Source organism: Ipomoea nil, unplaced genomic scaffold (assembly GCF_001879475.1).
Source record: "Ipomoea nil cultivar Tokyo-kokei standard unplaced genomic scaffold, Asagao_1.1 scaffold1043, whole genome shotgun sequence".
NCBI lineage: Eukaryota > Viridiplantae > Streptophyta > Magnoliopsida > Solanales > Convolvulaceae > Ipomoea > Ipomoea nil.
The window spans coordinates 4868062-4882837 of record NW_017617471.1 but is presented as its reverse complement, the minus strand read 5'-3'; the positions used below and the strand labels follow the sequence as shown (position 1 = coordinate 4882837).

General features: G+C 31.6%; 1 protein-coding gene and 1 non-coding gene across 3 annotated transcripts; one reads left to right on the top strand and one right to left on the bottom strand.

The window, feature by feature from the left end:
- The first annotated feature begins 3580 nt into the window (after positions 1–3580).
- TRNAR-ACG lies at positions 3581–3653 on the top strand. The gene has a single exon. It is a non-coding gene; the product is annotated as a tRNA-Arg (tRNA).
- Positions 3654–5663: 2010 nt separating this feature from the next.
- On the bottom strand, positions 5664–8157 carry LOC109181373 (threonine dehydratase biosynthetic, chloroplastic-like). Of its 2 annotated transcripts, XR_002054182.1 has the most exons (4): positions 7817–8157; positions 7308–7712; positions 6232–6849; positions 5664–5957 (listed from the first exon to the last, which is right to left on the bottom strand). XR_002054182.1 is itself a non-coding variant. In XM_019331121.1 (3 exons), exons 1-3 carry the CDS (start codon positions 7850–7852, stop codon positions 5763–5765), a joined length of 636 nt encoding a protein of 211 aa, XP_019186666.1. In that variant the 5' UTR covers positions 7853–8157; the 3' UTR covers positions 5664–5762. The 2 variants fall into 2 exon arrangements, 1 of the variants encoding a protein (XP_019186666.1); XM_019331121.1 differs by lacking the exon at positions 6232–6849.
- Positions 8158–14776: the final 6619 nt, after the last annotated feature.

The following is a 14776-nucleotide window of genomic DNA, read 5'->3' as shown; positions in this document are numbered from 1 at the left end:
AAGCTGGTAACTGTGGTCACAGTGGAGTTCACACCGTAAACTCCACTGTGACCACCTCCTAGAGGCACTTTGAACACCGAATTCGCTCTCTTGCTCCGTTTTGTCGATCCCCTTTTTGCCTTGATGTCTTTCAAAATTGTCCTCTTTTCCAGCTATGCATGCCTAGACACAATTTTCCTTTCCTAGAATTACAAACACATCAAATTAAGCCTTGTCTCGCCATACTTACCGAGCATTCAAGCAAAATTAAATACAAAATGAAATAGAAAAATCCATGGCTTATCACACCCTTACAGTGTCTTCCTATCACCTTGCCCAATTTCTATACATATTTAATTGTTTTAATAAACCATAGTTTGATAAATATTTATTTATTTGTATTGAAACCGACACATACATCCAATTCAAAGTGTACTTGAGTTACAGCTTAATTAAGAGATAAAATAATGGTTAACATCTTTGTCGTATGTCTTTAGTAAGTTCAGTCTTACATACATACATCTTCAATCAAAGGTGACAAAATTACACAACTATTATATTTTGTGTATGTTACTCTGAATACTTAATACCAAGTTCACTTTTCTATTTATTATGATGACCATAATGTTTTTTAAGATTTAGTTCTCTACAAATAGTTTTACCATATTTTGGCATTGGCTTTACTAATTTTACCAAATTAAGTCATTCATTATATATAATTTAATTTGTTCCCTTATTTTTAACTCCATTGGTAAATATATATATATTAAAATTTATAAATGTAACCTCCTATATCTGATTAAGAACAATTGTCAACTCCATCCAATGGTGCTAATTGGAGGCCAAAATCTAAATGCGATAATAATAAAACGAGTGAAAACTCTTGCAATATTTAACACGAGATCAGTGTTACTCTTATATTTATTATGAATATGATATGTTAATACTTTGTCACCAACTACTTCAAGGAAATATGCATGGATCCAAACATTAATTAGTTATGTGAGGAAATTGTATTTTATTTGACGACTAAGCTATAAGTGGTCACAAAAAAAGGAAAATTCTTGATCTTGACTAGTATACCTATCAACTAGGGACTTAAGGGCCATGTCAAATTAAATTGTAAAGTAATTAAGCTGTGGTTGAGTATGAAAATCTGAAAAAGGGAAGTATTCCTTTATCAATTTTATTTTATATTACATGCTTAGCACACTTGAATACTTAAGGAATAAGGTTCAAATTGGCCACTGAACGTAACCTGAAAAAACAATTAGGCCACTGAACACTCTAAAAATGTGCAATTTCACCTGATAGCAGGTTACCCTCAATTTTAGCAGGTTATCTGCTTACGTGGCAGCTGAGTTGGCATTTTTAATAAATTTTAAATCATTTTTAATAAATTTTAATAATAAATTTTTATTTAAAAAAATTTTAAAAAAAATAAAAACGACTTTATTTTATTTTTTATTTAATTTTTTTCAATTTTTTTATAAAATTTATTATTAAAATTAATTATTAAAAATTATTAAAAATGCCAACTCAGCTGCCACGTAAGCAGATAACCTGCTAAAATTGATGGTAACCTGCTATTCGGTGAAATTGCATACGTTTGGAGAGTTCAGTGGCCTAATTGTACTTTTTGTTCGTTCAGTGGCCTAATTGCATTTTCAGGTTACGTTCAGTGGCCAATTTGAACCTTATTCCAATACTTAATTACGCAATTTAAACAATCTTCGAGCTAAGTCAAATGATTGCATGAACTGTGTGGAATGTTTGAATAATAACTTGGGAAAGTTTATAAATTTTGGCATTTTAATATATATGCATGTCATTATTAAAATAGTGAAACATTGTGAAGGGATTTTTTATTATTATTATTATTATTATTATTATTATTATTATTATTATTATCATTATTATTATCATTATTATTATTATTATTATTATTATTATTATTATTATTATTATTATTATTATTATTATTATTATTATTATTACTACATTAATTTAAAAAATGAGCTAGACATGACATTTCAAAAAAAAAATGTTAGGATTGTAAGTAATGCAAATTTTTACAATCTTTCCATCCATTTGACTTTATTAAAAAAATAAAAATAAATTTGTTGGGTTGCGGCTTGGGAGGACCGAGTTCAACATCCTGTCATCGAAATGTCACACTAATTGCTACACAAGTATAAGGAAATAAATTCACATATAATAGGGTGGAGAGGCTAGAGAATATATATATATATATATATATATATATATATATATATATATATATATATATATATATATATATATATATATGATATATATAGACTCATGTACCGAAATTTTAAATTTTATATTCTAAAATAAAAATGACATGCTCGATAGTATATACACACTTAAGTGAAATGTAAAATTATGATGTTGTCACGATGATTACTTCAGCAGTACATACAAAAGCATGACTCTAAACACTAAAATAAACCTTTTATTCTACACTTTTAACCTTCACTACGTTGTCACTATCTTAGGCTTGATATCTGAGTTTTCTATAATTAATTCAGACATCATATTGAAGGTCAAAGGGAACTATTCTTAGATGCCCGCATGGGTAGCTCAACTGGTAGGTGAAACTTTGGAAGAATGACCAGGGATTGAGTCTCACCAACGGCAGTGTGGGAGCAACTTCTCAAAGTGAGGGGGGTTCCTTGTGCGCAGTGAGCACCGGTCTAGCCTCTATGATTAATGTTCAGTTGAGTTCCCATGATTTACAACCTCCCACCGCTCTGTCGGGCCGGGGTGTGGGGGGCCCTTAGGGTTGGGGTTCAGCCTTTGGAAGAAGGGAACTATTCTTAGATGAAAAATAAGAATAAGTCAAATATTGGAATCATATATGAGAAACTTACATGACTGTGATGTAACTTACATCACACTCAACTTCGATTATTATATTTTCTTTCTTTTTTTTTCTCTTTTTTTTTTTTTTTTTTTTCCCATTGGAAGTGTGAATTGTATAAACATTTGTTTTGCTTATGTCCTAATACACAGTAATTTTGCTCTTTTTTTTTTTTAATGTTTAACATATATATTCCAATATATTATTATATGCATGTTTGCTTTCAAACAAATTTAAATATAATGTTACCAATTTGAGTACAAAGTGTTGATATCTTTAAAATTAAAATTGTGTATGTATAATATAATGAAGGAATCACTTCACTGCGTTAAACAAAAAGTATGTGATTAAAATTATATTTCTTCTAAACTTTTATTTTAGTGCTATATACAATACTAAAATCTAATTAATACAATACATCAATTGAATAATTTTACCAATATGTATTAACAATCACATAATAATAATACTAATGATGTTGACTGACGGCTTTGAAGGTAGAGATTAAAGAAGAATTAGACAAAACAAGATTACGCAACTCTTAATAGAATTAGAAATCAGACGAATATGAAAGTGCAACTCCACTGAGAATTGAACCCAGAATTTCTAATTCCGTAGACTAGCGTCTTATCCATTGCGTGTTTATATATTCTAAAAAGGCTAAGGAGTCACACGTTTAAGCAAAAAAAAAAAAAAAAAAAAAAAAAAAAACATGACTCTATGACCCAATGGATAAGGTACTGGTCTACGAAACCAGAGATTCTGGGTTCAATCCTCAGTAGAGTCAAGAAATATAAACTTATACAATTTAGTTATTATATTCAGTTTTAAAAAAAAAAAAAAAAATTATGTTCTAAGCTGACTGGTGAATTTTATTCCTTAAATAATTTAAATTATATATTTTTTTTTAAGACTTGTGTAATACGAGGTAAGCTGCAAGAATCACACTCGCTTGTAACCTAATGGTACAATAATCATGGCACACCCACTTGATCACCCCATTTAATGGGTCTAATTGGAGGCTGAAATTTAAATGACACAATAACAACTATTAGGAATTTTTTTTCAAGAAAAAAAAAAAAAAACTATTAGGAATAATTGTAATAGATTTTGATGATGTAAAGAATGTTGTATAAGCACTTTAGACTCCTTATTGCACTCGCTCGTAACCTTTTGGTACAAGAATCAAGGCACACTCACTTGATCATCCTATTTAATGGTCTAATTGGAGACCAAAATTTAAATGACACACTAATAACTATTAGGAATTTATTATTAGTTTTTTTTTTAACTATATATTAGGAATAATTGTAATAGATTTTGATATGACAACGGATTTTAGGAGATTGTGGCAACTTTTGGATAGCTACCACTTGGTGAGTGAGAATGAGAAGCTTCAAACTTCAAGTTGGCGCTCATCATTAGCTTCCTCATCTATAAAAGGAGGACCCTAGCTAAGCTTAGAATAAAAAAGTTGTCGAAAGTTTGGTAAAAACTCTCGTGTGATCAAGTATTCAAAACTCTACTGCTAAATCTAGTCTTCTAAGTTGAAGTGAAATCTAAGTGATTTCCAAACTCCAAAACTCAACAACATACAACCATCTTCCACCAAAAGAAGTTTTGTGATCATCCTAGCTAGCAAGGCGACAACAAACCTTGTCTAGCTTTGGTCATGCAGTGAAAGCTAGGTAGGGCCACTTGATGACAATTTTGAAGTATGTGCTCAATCTCAACTAAAAGTCTAAGCTGATAGTTGGATTGCACATTAATAGCTATATGCTCACAGTGACTGTCTTGTATCTCAAGAATTACAATAGGAAGAAGTTGTGTTAACTTCAATCAATTTGTACTTGTGTAGCAATACTTAATGGAACCTTATTGGTGATCGGAGTTGAGGATAAGAGTGGAGTAAAAATGTTCCCAAACCACTATAAAAGTATTTGTGTCATTTACTCTACACTTTTTACTTTCTTATCATATATATATGCATACTAACCTTATACTTTGACATACTCTAACACAGCTAAAACTTTCAAAACTTAGCTACTCAATTTTTAAGCAAGTTCAAGACTTCTACGAGAAAACTTAATTATTTCCAAGCTTTGTTTAAAAATTCTGATTTTGAAATTCAAGTCCACTTAGAAGTTAGAACTATTTTAAAAGATTTCATAAACTATTAACCAAATATAGTTAGATGAGGAATCTTGTATTTTATTTGACTAAGCCTATAAATTACCGTTGTCATAAAAACATGAAAATTCATGATCTTGACTAGTATATATACCAAGCAACATGGGAGCTAAGGGCCAAGTCCATTATGTCAAGAAGCTAAACATAGAAAAGTTAGGTGGTTGAGTATGAAATTAAAATTTAAAAAGGGGAAAAATTTCAATTTTATTTTACATGTTTTGTACACTTGGATACTTTTGAGTACTATCCTCCTCCACTCAAACTCGATCTCATGACCTCTCATATAGAAAAATCACTACATGCTACCTGAGCAGATGTTTAGCAACACTTGGATACTTAATCACTGGTGCTGGTTGTGAGAGTTATAAAGTATATATTTACTTATTTTGAGTTATGGGTTGCAAATTGTTTTTGTGTGTGGCTATTGGCACAATACTGGTGGATTTTAATTCATTTAGAAATAATTAGATTAGCATTTTATTATTTGAAACATGTTTTAAATTATTAAATTTTAACTAATGACAATTAAAATTGCATAACTACACATCCGTTAACTTCATAACTATACATTCAGAATTGCATAACTACACATTCATAACTTCATAACTATACATTCAGAATTATATAACTACACATCCATAAAAAAAGACATTTAAAGCTAATTGAACTTTTTCATAAAAAAAGTAGTCACCAAATTCCATGTCTCTTACACTTCAAGTTCTCTACCAACATCTGCTACCAATCTCAGTTTATCAAAATTTATGTTTACTCCGGTGGTTATTGGCTTATTGCTACTATGTTTTGGTCCTTCGAGGTTGTAATAGTTGGAGTATGCTTCAGCTCCCGCAAGGGAAAGAGCACCTGCCGGCTCTAAAATGCTCCTTTTATCTTCAAACATATCCTACATATAAGTGAGCAGTGCAACTTTTAAATTTGAGTATTTATAAAAATGTACTATTCAATAAGATTAGATCAAGATCAACTATAATACACATAAGACAAACCAATTGAATCTAATCAATTAGCTAGCTTTATAAATTCATATATTCTATTTTATTTTCTTCACACTTAATGCATACAATTGCAATTATATGGAACTTATGGCAGGCAGGCAGGCATATTTATGAATTTGGAAGGCAGGCCAATTTAAAAGGGATAGGGATGGGATGACTAACCTTTATTGATGCATTACGGCCAACAAAAACCACTCCATATACATATTCTTTACAAATACGGAAGTTTTCTTGGCCTACAGCTTTAACAGCCACACCTTCTGCAAAACCTCCTACTTGCTCCAGCATTACTCTCTTCCCATGATGCAAGGACAATGCTAAAGCATTTGCATCACAGGGCTCAACCCCGATTATCTTTGCTTCGGGGTAAACCATTTTAAAATAAGAAGCAACACTTGCAATTAATCCACCTCCGCCAACCGGAATAAATATGGCACAAATGTCATGGCCTGGGCAGGGTACCGTCGGAAAAGAAATTTACCATCCGTGCCATATTTATTCCGGTTGGCAGAGGTGGATTAATTGCAGGTGTTGCTTCTTACTTTAAAATGGTTAACCCCGAAGCAAAGATAATCGGGGTTGAGCCCAGTGATGCAAATGTTTTAGCATTGTCCTTGCATCATGGGAAGAGAGTAATGCTGGAGCAAGTAGGAGGTTTTGCAGAAGGTGTGACTGTTAAAGCTATAGGCCAAGAAAACTTCCGTATATGTAAAGAATATGTATATGGAGTGGTTTCTTTTCTAAGATATTATAAGCTCCTCCAAGTTTGAACGCAAAGACCTGCCCACACCCAATGAACCAAGTCAGCAAAAACCCCATACATATCAGATATTATAACAATGGTGGCCGGATTGCAAGTTCACAGTTTTCTTTTCACTTTACTAGCCCGCACTAAATTATCTTTGAGGTTATATATATATATATAGTCTTTTGGGGGTAAACAATAGATAAACACAACTGTTAAAGAAACCAAAAATCATCTCACTTTAGTAGGTAACCAGAATCATGCTATTATAAATTTATAATAAAGATTAAGGCTATGAAATGTTTAATTGCACTTTACTTTTCAAAAGTTGAAAGGGTTAATTGTATTTTCATATAAAGTTAGATGGCCTAGTTTATCATTTTTCCTATTTCTTTCTTTTTTTAATAATAATAAACCATGAAACAAAAGATCTATGTCGTAATAAATTAAAGGCAAGGGAAAAATAATTAAAAAATGAAGCTAAGGGGCATACAGGTTGAAGATCTTCCCTCTTGAGCCAGATATTGTTCCCCAGCCGGGCGGTGAGCATGGAGGAGAGCTGCAACGGCGTCTCAATTGCTACATCGTACACTTTATTGGATGACAATATGGCGGTTAAATACTCCATGGCTCTGTAGCTATAGGACTCATTTCCATGGCGGCAAGCCAGATTGGGAATAAGGCGTCCAGCCTCACTAGTCAACGACCCCGGAGACACTACCGGCAACTGCTTCTCCGGCTTAGTGACCGCATCGCGAACTAAACTTCCGCTACTCACTCTTCTTACATGTACATCGTCGCCGGCCTTCATGGTGGTGTGATTATTTCCAGCGCCCGGCGACAGGGCCTTGCAACCGAGACTGGGGGGAGAGGCTAAACGGAGAGCGTACATGGCGGCCTGTGAGGAAGTGGTCAAGACTCAATGAAGCAGATTGAACGAAGTAAATATTTATTATAATTAGAAAAAATTAACAAAAAGATGTAAATAAATGTGTTGGTTACCTTTCCCATAAGAAAGCAAAAGGGGCCACGCAACATTTTTGCTAAGACTATTTTTGCTAAAATTTGTAAACCAGTTAAAAAAGTTGTACCACGCTAATCAATAAGCGTAAACCTTCAACATTTTTCTCTTTGGCCTTATGAAGTTTGTGAGAACAGGGAAGAATGAATGAGAAGAGGGATGTATTGAGAGTAAATGTGTTAGACCAGCCCACCTCGTTGTTGAGATGTAGAGCAGAGAACTCAAAATAGGAGAAAAGTTTGCAAGAGATATTTGGTGAGGTTGAGATGTAGAGCAAAGAACTTAGATGAGAGACTCAAGATGAGAGAAAAGTTTGCATACACGAGATATTTGGAAGGAAAGAGAATGAAGCATGGAATATATACAGCCGTTGCAAACAAAACTTTGATGAAAAGGGTCTAATCTACCCTCATGTGCTATATTATATTGTCTAATGTCGTTGCATTCAATTGCTCATGGATAGGCATTTACATTCACAGTCAGAAGTCACACTCACAATTCACATTAAATGTGTTTAATTTGGCAATGAACTATCAATAAATTTTCTCCCCTTTTTGTCAATTGTTACTCCAAATTTCAATCCAAACAAACCACTTCACGATAGTGGTCCATATCCAAAGTGAAACCAATTCATGCACCATTTATTAAACAACACTCTTATGAATGGTAATAAAATAAGCAGTCTTAATTGACTGATACAAGACTTTTGAGACATTCACTCTTGTGAACATAAATCGAATGGCAAAATTTGTGTGAGGCTGGCTCACAAATTATATTCTTGTTCATGAAATGAGTCGGATCAATATGAAAATGTAATACTAATAAAGTGTTTATTATGCAATACTTTTGAAGAAGAATTTAATATTTTTATATTTTGATTTAAAAGTGTTGGGCATCAGTCAGGAATGCCGAATTCAACCCCTGCTCGATTTGAGACGTGGTGTTGTGACTTATCATGGAGAGATGTGATTAAATTGTTAATGTCTACCTACCTATTATCAATTGGTTTTAAGTAGTATATATATATATATATATATATATATATATATATATATATTCAAAATTCAAATTTTAAAATATTAAAATTGGATGAAGATTTAATAAATTTGATCAACACTCCAATCATAAGTGATTTGGTGGGAAGAAAAAAAACACTATTATATAGATATTTGTAAGTCCTAGAAAAATTAAAAAAACAAAAATTATTCAATCATCTCTACCAATTCAAGTCTTCTCTGATCTGCATGCAATTAATGGTGGTCGTCTTTTCCATTCTTTTTACCATTTTCATTGCCTTCTCCGTCTCCAAGGTGGCCTGCAACTTCTGCGTCCCCTTCCCTTATTTCTCACCTGCTTACACACTTTGAAAGATTCCCCACTCTCTCCTTTCTCATTTTCTAATTACATTTTTTCACCCAACTTTACACCACACCCTTTCATCACAAAATACCACAATATGATGATTACGCAAATTTTGTAATGTTGTAAGTTACCATGCATTGTGTTTTGTGTTAGTATAACTTGTCCGAAAAGGTTGGCCATGGACGAAGAATGATTCTCATATCAGCAAATCACGAGTTTGATATTTAATTTGTCAACATTTTATTGGTCAAATTCGTCACATTATGTCTTTTTGGTCCGATTTATCTCTTGTGTGATTTGTGAGCTATTACATAAGAGCAGAATTTATCCAATTCATACTCAAATGGTGGCTATTGAATTTTCTTGTCATCCAAAAAAGATAGTATAATCTATAATATATAAAGTACAATATCATACAATTGACCATCCCGCAAAATGTTCTATGATGATTATTTATATAAAGAGTAAAACTATGCATACTCTTACTTTCTACTTCATTTCTTACATGCATTTTGATTCATTAGAAAAATGTGGGCCATAAATTTTATTTATTATTTCTTTTCAATTTCCTCTAATAAAATCAAGATACATGTGAGAGTTTTATTCTCTTTGAGTCCACTTATCATTTTTCATAAATAAATTTTGATATTAGAATTATTACTAATGGACATTTTATAATGTTATATATTTTGTAGAGTTATACCTTACCAAAATTACATGCATGGAGAATTTATAATTTGCAAAACACAAAATACAACATTGAATGCTCATCAGCACATGACAAGGTAAATTTTTCTAATTATAAGATGAGTATGTATTATGGTTAAATGTTGTAATAATGTACGTACAAGGGATCCCATCAATATTTTTTTTATTATCCTTGGGCTATTTTTTTTTTACATATATATTTTCAGTGAGATTCCAACACCAATTCAGATCTTCTATACCATTTTTTCCGTATATGTTTTTAGCGGGATTCAAACCCCCGCATAGTCGCTTCCAGTCATGCCCTTTAGATTAGGCGACGAATCAACTACGCTAAACCCCAGGGCAATTCTTTTCCATTGTTGGCAAAGAGAGTGAATGATTTCGAGGGAGGATGGAAGAGAAAAAAAGAACAAATATATATATATATATATATATATATATATATATATATATATATATATATATAGAGGTTTTTGTAGCTAGGTCCTAAAAAAATTTAAAACACAAATTATTCATGTTGGTGTAAGTTTTACGCACCCGCTGCGCCCCACGAGTGTGTAGTGAACACGCTAGCTGGATGCCTAGGATGAACACTTTTTTTTTTTCTTTTTTCGGTCACACCACGAGATGTCCTAAACAGGTTTTAACTGTAGGAGGTACATTTAAGCCCGTATCATACTCAGACTAATCCTCATTTGCACCAGACAGACCCAATTAAAGAACAATTAAAGAACAAAGTACGTGCTGGTCATATTGATTTTTCTATACGAGATGGTGTTCGAACAATCGAACTCACGACATTTCTTAAGGGACAAGATTTTTTTTTATTTTTTTTATTTTTGGTTTCTTTCAAGTACCCAGTAAGTTGTTCTGTAATGTATAGGATATGTTTGAAGAAAAAAGGACCAGTAGAAGTAATATTCTGAGTTAGTTTAAAGAAACTATGAGTTAGTTTCATGACTGATAATTTGATATTAATAAGCTATTATAAGTTAAAACTATAGGATAGCATTAAATAGAGATTGGGATACAAACTTTCCACCAAAACTTTCCAGGGCATGTGAGGTGATAGACAGATGAGTGTCGGATCAATTAATTCGTGTAAAATATAGAAATTAGGAATACAACCTTATTCCTCACTTTTATTTACCTACTAAATTACACAATTTAATTGTTTTTTTTTTTTTTTTTTGCTTTTTTAACATCTCTAGTTTAACTATCCACATTAAATAGGGTTGTCCATTTTTGTCAACAAAAAGCGAAATTTCTTTATCCATCACCCCGACCTAACAAGATAGTGGAAGGGTGAATCACGGCGACTCATCAGCACATTAGGTGCATGGTGTTCACAAAAAGCTCACCACATTAAATGTAACTCTCACACTGTTATTGATAGAACTCGATCCTGCACCCTTACCCATAATTTACGTACCACTCATTTATGCATTCACGTGAAAGTGTAGATATTGGTTTGTATTATTTACTTCTAATTTTATTTTAGATATTGGTTTGTATTATTTACTTCTAATTTTTTTTATGTTGGTATTAATTAAATGACAACCTTCATTCTATTTTTGGTAACACTACACTCATTATTGCATTTCGAATTCCTATTCATTCTTCTAAAAGGTTTCCCAACCCTAAGGGCCCATATCCCGACCCGACAGAGCATTTAAGAGGATGTAAATCATGGTAACTCAACTGAACATGAATCATAGAGGCTAGACATTTGCTCACTGCGTACAAGGAACCCCCCTCACTTTGAGAGATTGCTTCCGTTGGTGAAACTCGATCCCTGTTCGGATTCCTATTCATGTCTGCCCAAACTCTAGTCATTGAATTGAAATTCGTTGATAGAAGTGCATGCATTGGGCATCTATATTATTAGGCTATCTTCTATTAAAATTGAGATCCTTTTAATTTAACTTGAAACCCTTTTTTCTTTAAATTAAAGTCATGTCATATAATTTTGACTAAAGTTATTATATGTTTCAAGATTCTCTTATATAAGAATTTTTCTGTTTTCATTATTTATTTTTATTGCTTATTGAAAAAAAATAATAATAATAATAAAACAAAAAAAAAAAACTGAAAAGACATTTTGTTTTGGTAGCAAAAGAAGTGGCCAAGTGGCCACGAGTCACACCGTGACACGACTGACACGGTATTCACAAATAATGTGTCGTCTACATCTGGGTTAAATGGTACCATTTGTTATTATTATTATTATTTTGAAAGTACATACTGGTACCATTTGTTGTGTTCCCAATAGAGACATAGAGTACTGGTACGATTATATTTGTATGTTGGACAAATGAGGGTAAAATATACTCACCAAAAAAAATAGGTAAAATGTGTTACGGAGTACAAGTCAAGAGTTTTAAGTAAATCTATTATTATTAAAAAAAAATACTCCCTTAATTATAAAAATTGATTGTATTTTTACCTCATTAAAATTTAAATTCTTTTAACTAATTTTTTTGATAACAATACAATTTCAACTAGTTTAATTTTTAAAAATATATTTCATTTTCACATCACATTTAATAATAAAAATGCTATTATAACAATTAAAAAAAATTGGAGATGAACCAAATTAAAAAAAAAAAAAAAAAAAAAAAAAAGGAAAATGACATCTAATTTTGCAAGGTCAATTTTTGCACGGAGGTGGTTAGTCACTTGGTCTTATGTAAAGTATTTTTGAAATAGTTATCATTTGAATAGAATTTGATTGAAACTTAACTATTAGTATTACATATTGTATGTTGTGGAATGATGTGCCCAACTAAAGTAGTATTCCATGAATTGAGTTTGATTGAAATTTAAGATCTTGCTTATTGAGAGGTTTTAGTAAAGTTTTTGAGGAAATTTGTATAATGGTGGAGAGACACTACTGGAAATTCTGAAATTTCCGACCACCTGAAAATGATCTTAAATTAAGTTGATACCAAAAAGTCCAAAAAGTGGTCGGAAATAGCAACAAAGGTTTTTCCGGATACCAAAAGTGGTCGGAACAAGACTTTCAACTTGATTTAAGATCACTTTCAGGTGGTCGGAAATTTCAAAATTTCCAGTAGTGAGATGAAAGATAAATATTTTTTGAGGAACAAAGAAAGAACAAGAAAAAAAGGATTACGCCTAGGCTAAGTTGTGCTTTTGCTAAGCAGTAAGCACATTAGATCAGAGTTCAATTTATCTACTTGGCACCGAAGAACCCAACCACTAAGAATGTTATAAGTTATTTGTGTGATAATAATACACTACATGTTGTACGATTTTAGTTATAATGAGGTTAGAAGACTCTAATGAAGTCGAGAAGTGGAACATATTTATGATTGAAAATTTAGTATTTGTGTACTTGGAAATTGGACATGTGTTGAAGATCATCTCATCATAAGGTCCTATCTTGGGAATTATGTATAAGCAGGTCAAGTTGATGGTGTCACGTGTAAGGCAATGATGTGACTTTTAAAATGTGATACACCGAGGTGATATTTCTGCAAGTAAATATGGGGTAGAATGCAAGTAAAATATGAACAATAAAACACTTATCAAGTACCACTTTTATGTATTCTTAAATTCATGCAATAAATCTTATGGGTATTTTGCTTTTAAAAATAACAATTTATTCATCATTAGTATTACATTATCCAACATAAGCATTATTACATACATTTCTATCTTAATCGTGACCCGTCTCACATATATTATGTTCGTAAGACGATCTCATAGAGTCATAGGAGACTCACCCTATGAAGTGAGATTCAATGCTGAATTTTTGAGAATTCTTATGTAGAGAGTATTATGTCAATATTACTAGAAACAATGGCAATCAAGGAAGCACTATCCTGGTTAAAAGAACATAGTAGTAGTAATATTATAGTAGGGTCTCATTGTTTAAATTTTGTGCCAAGCACTTTCTGCTCATATGACATGTAGTAACCTCTCCCGTACATTATTTAATTGTTGATTTTACCAAGAACTCTTGTGGTTAAGAGATTTCTAAATTTATGAATTTAATTTTAATAAATTAATATTTTTTTTCCTAACTCCTTTAAAAAAAAAAAAAAACTTAAATTTACTTTATTTGTTTCTTTTTGTACAGATAAAAATTAATGTATAAGAAATATATCATTATTTTAAATGAGATATTTTAAATGACACCCGTATTGATTTTATTAAAAAAAATTTAGTTAATCTATATTCACAATTTTTGAACTCTATATTCACAATTTTTGAACTCTATATTCACAATTTTTGAACTCTATATTTACAAAATAAAATATCATTGAATGAGGAAACAATGCCACTAACGATATCGTTATTACAGACGCGTATTTTGAACCTAGATCCACTTTACAAGATGGACAGAGGTCCATGACATAACAACCATAACAATTGGGTGCTGTGCAACTCAATCGTTATGCCATGGAACCGTGTTCACCATGGATGGTGAACACGGTCCCAACGGTGTTAGTACACCGTTATCTTCTTTTTTTTTTTCCCTTAATTAATCGCGTGACTTTTCTTCTTTATTTTCACATTTCGCGGTTTCACTTTAATTTGAGGTGAGCAATGATTTCGGACATTCATAAATTATGAATTCATGCTTGCACATTTACTTTGCATTCCCATCCGAAACCGTGGCTGCTCCTCTGTAGCGCAAACTTCTTCAACATTCATAAATTATGAATTTTCTGTTATGAGATTATGAATTTTCTATTATAGGATTATGAATTTTCTGTTATGAGATTATGAATTTTCTGCTATGAGATTATGAATTTTCAGTAAATTCATAATCTCATAACAGAAAATTCATAATTGAATAAATGTTTATCTTTTATGCGATTATGAATTTTCTGTTATGAGAT

Coding starts and splice junctions, on each gene's coding strand:
- LOC109181373 (XM_019331121.1), bottom strand. CDS start 7,852: ATGTTGCGTGGCCCCTTTTGCTTTCTTATGGGAAAG. Junction 7,713..7,816: donor TTTGCTTTCTTATGGGAAAG/GTAACCAACACA, acceptor ACTTCCTCACAG/GCCGCCATGTACGCTCTCCG. Junction 5,958..7,307: donor AGAGGGAAGATCTTCAACCT/GTATGCCCCTTA, acceptor ACTTATATGTAG/GATATGTTTGAAGATAAAAG.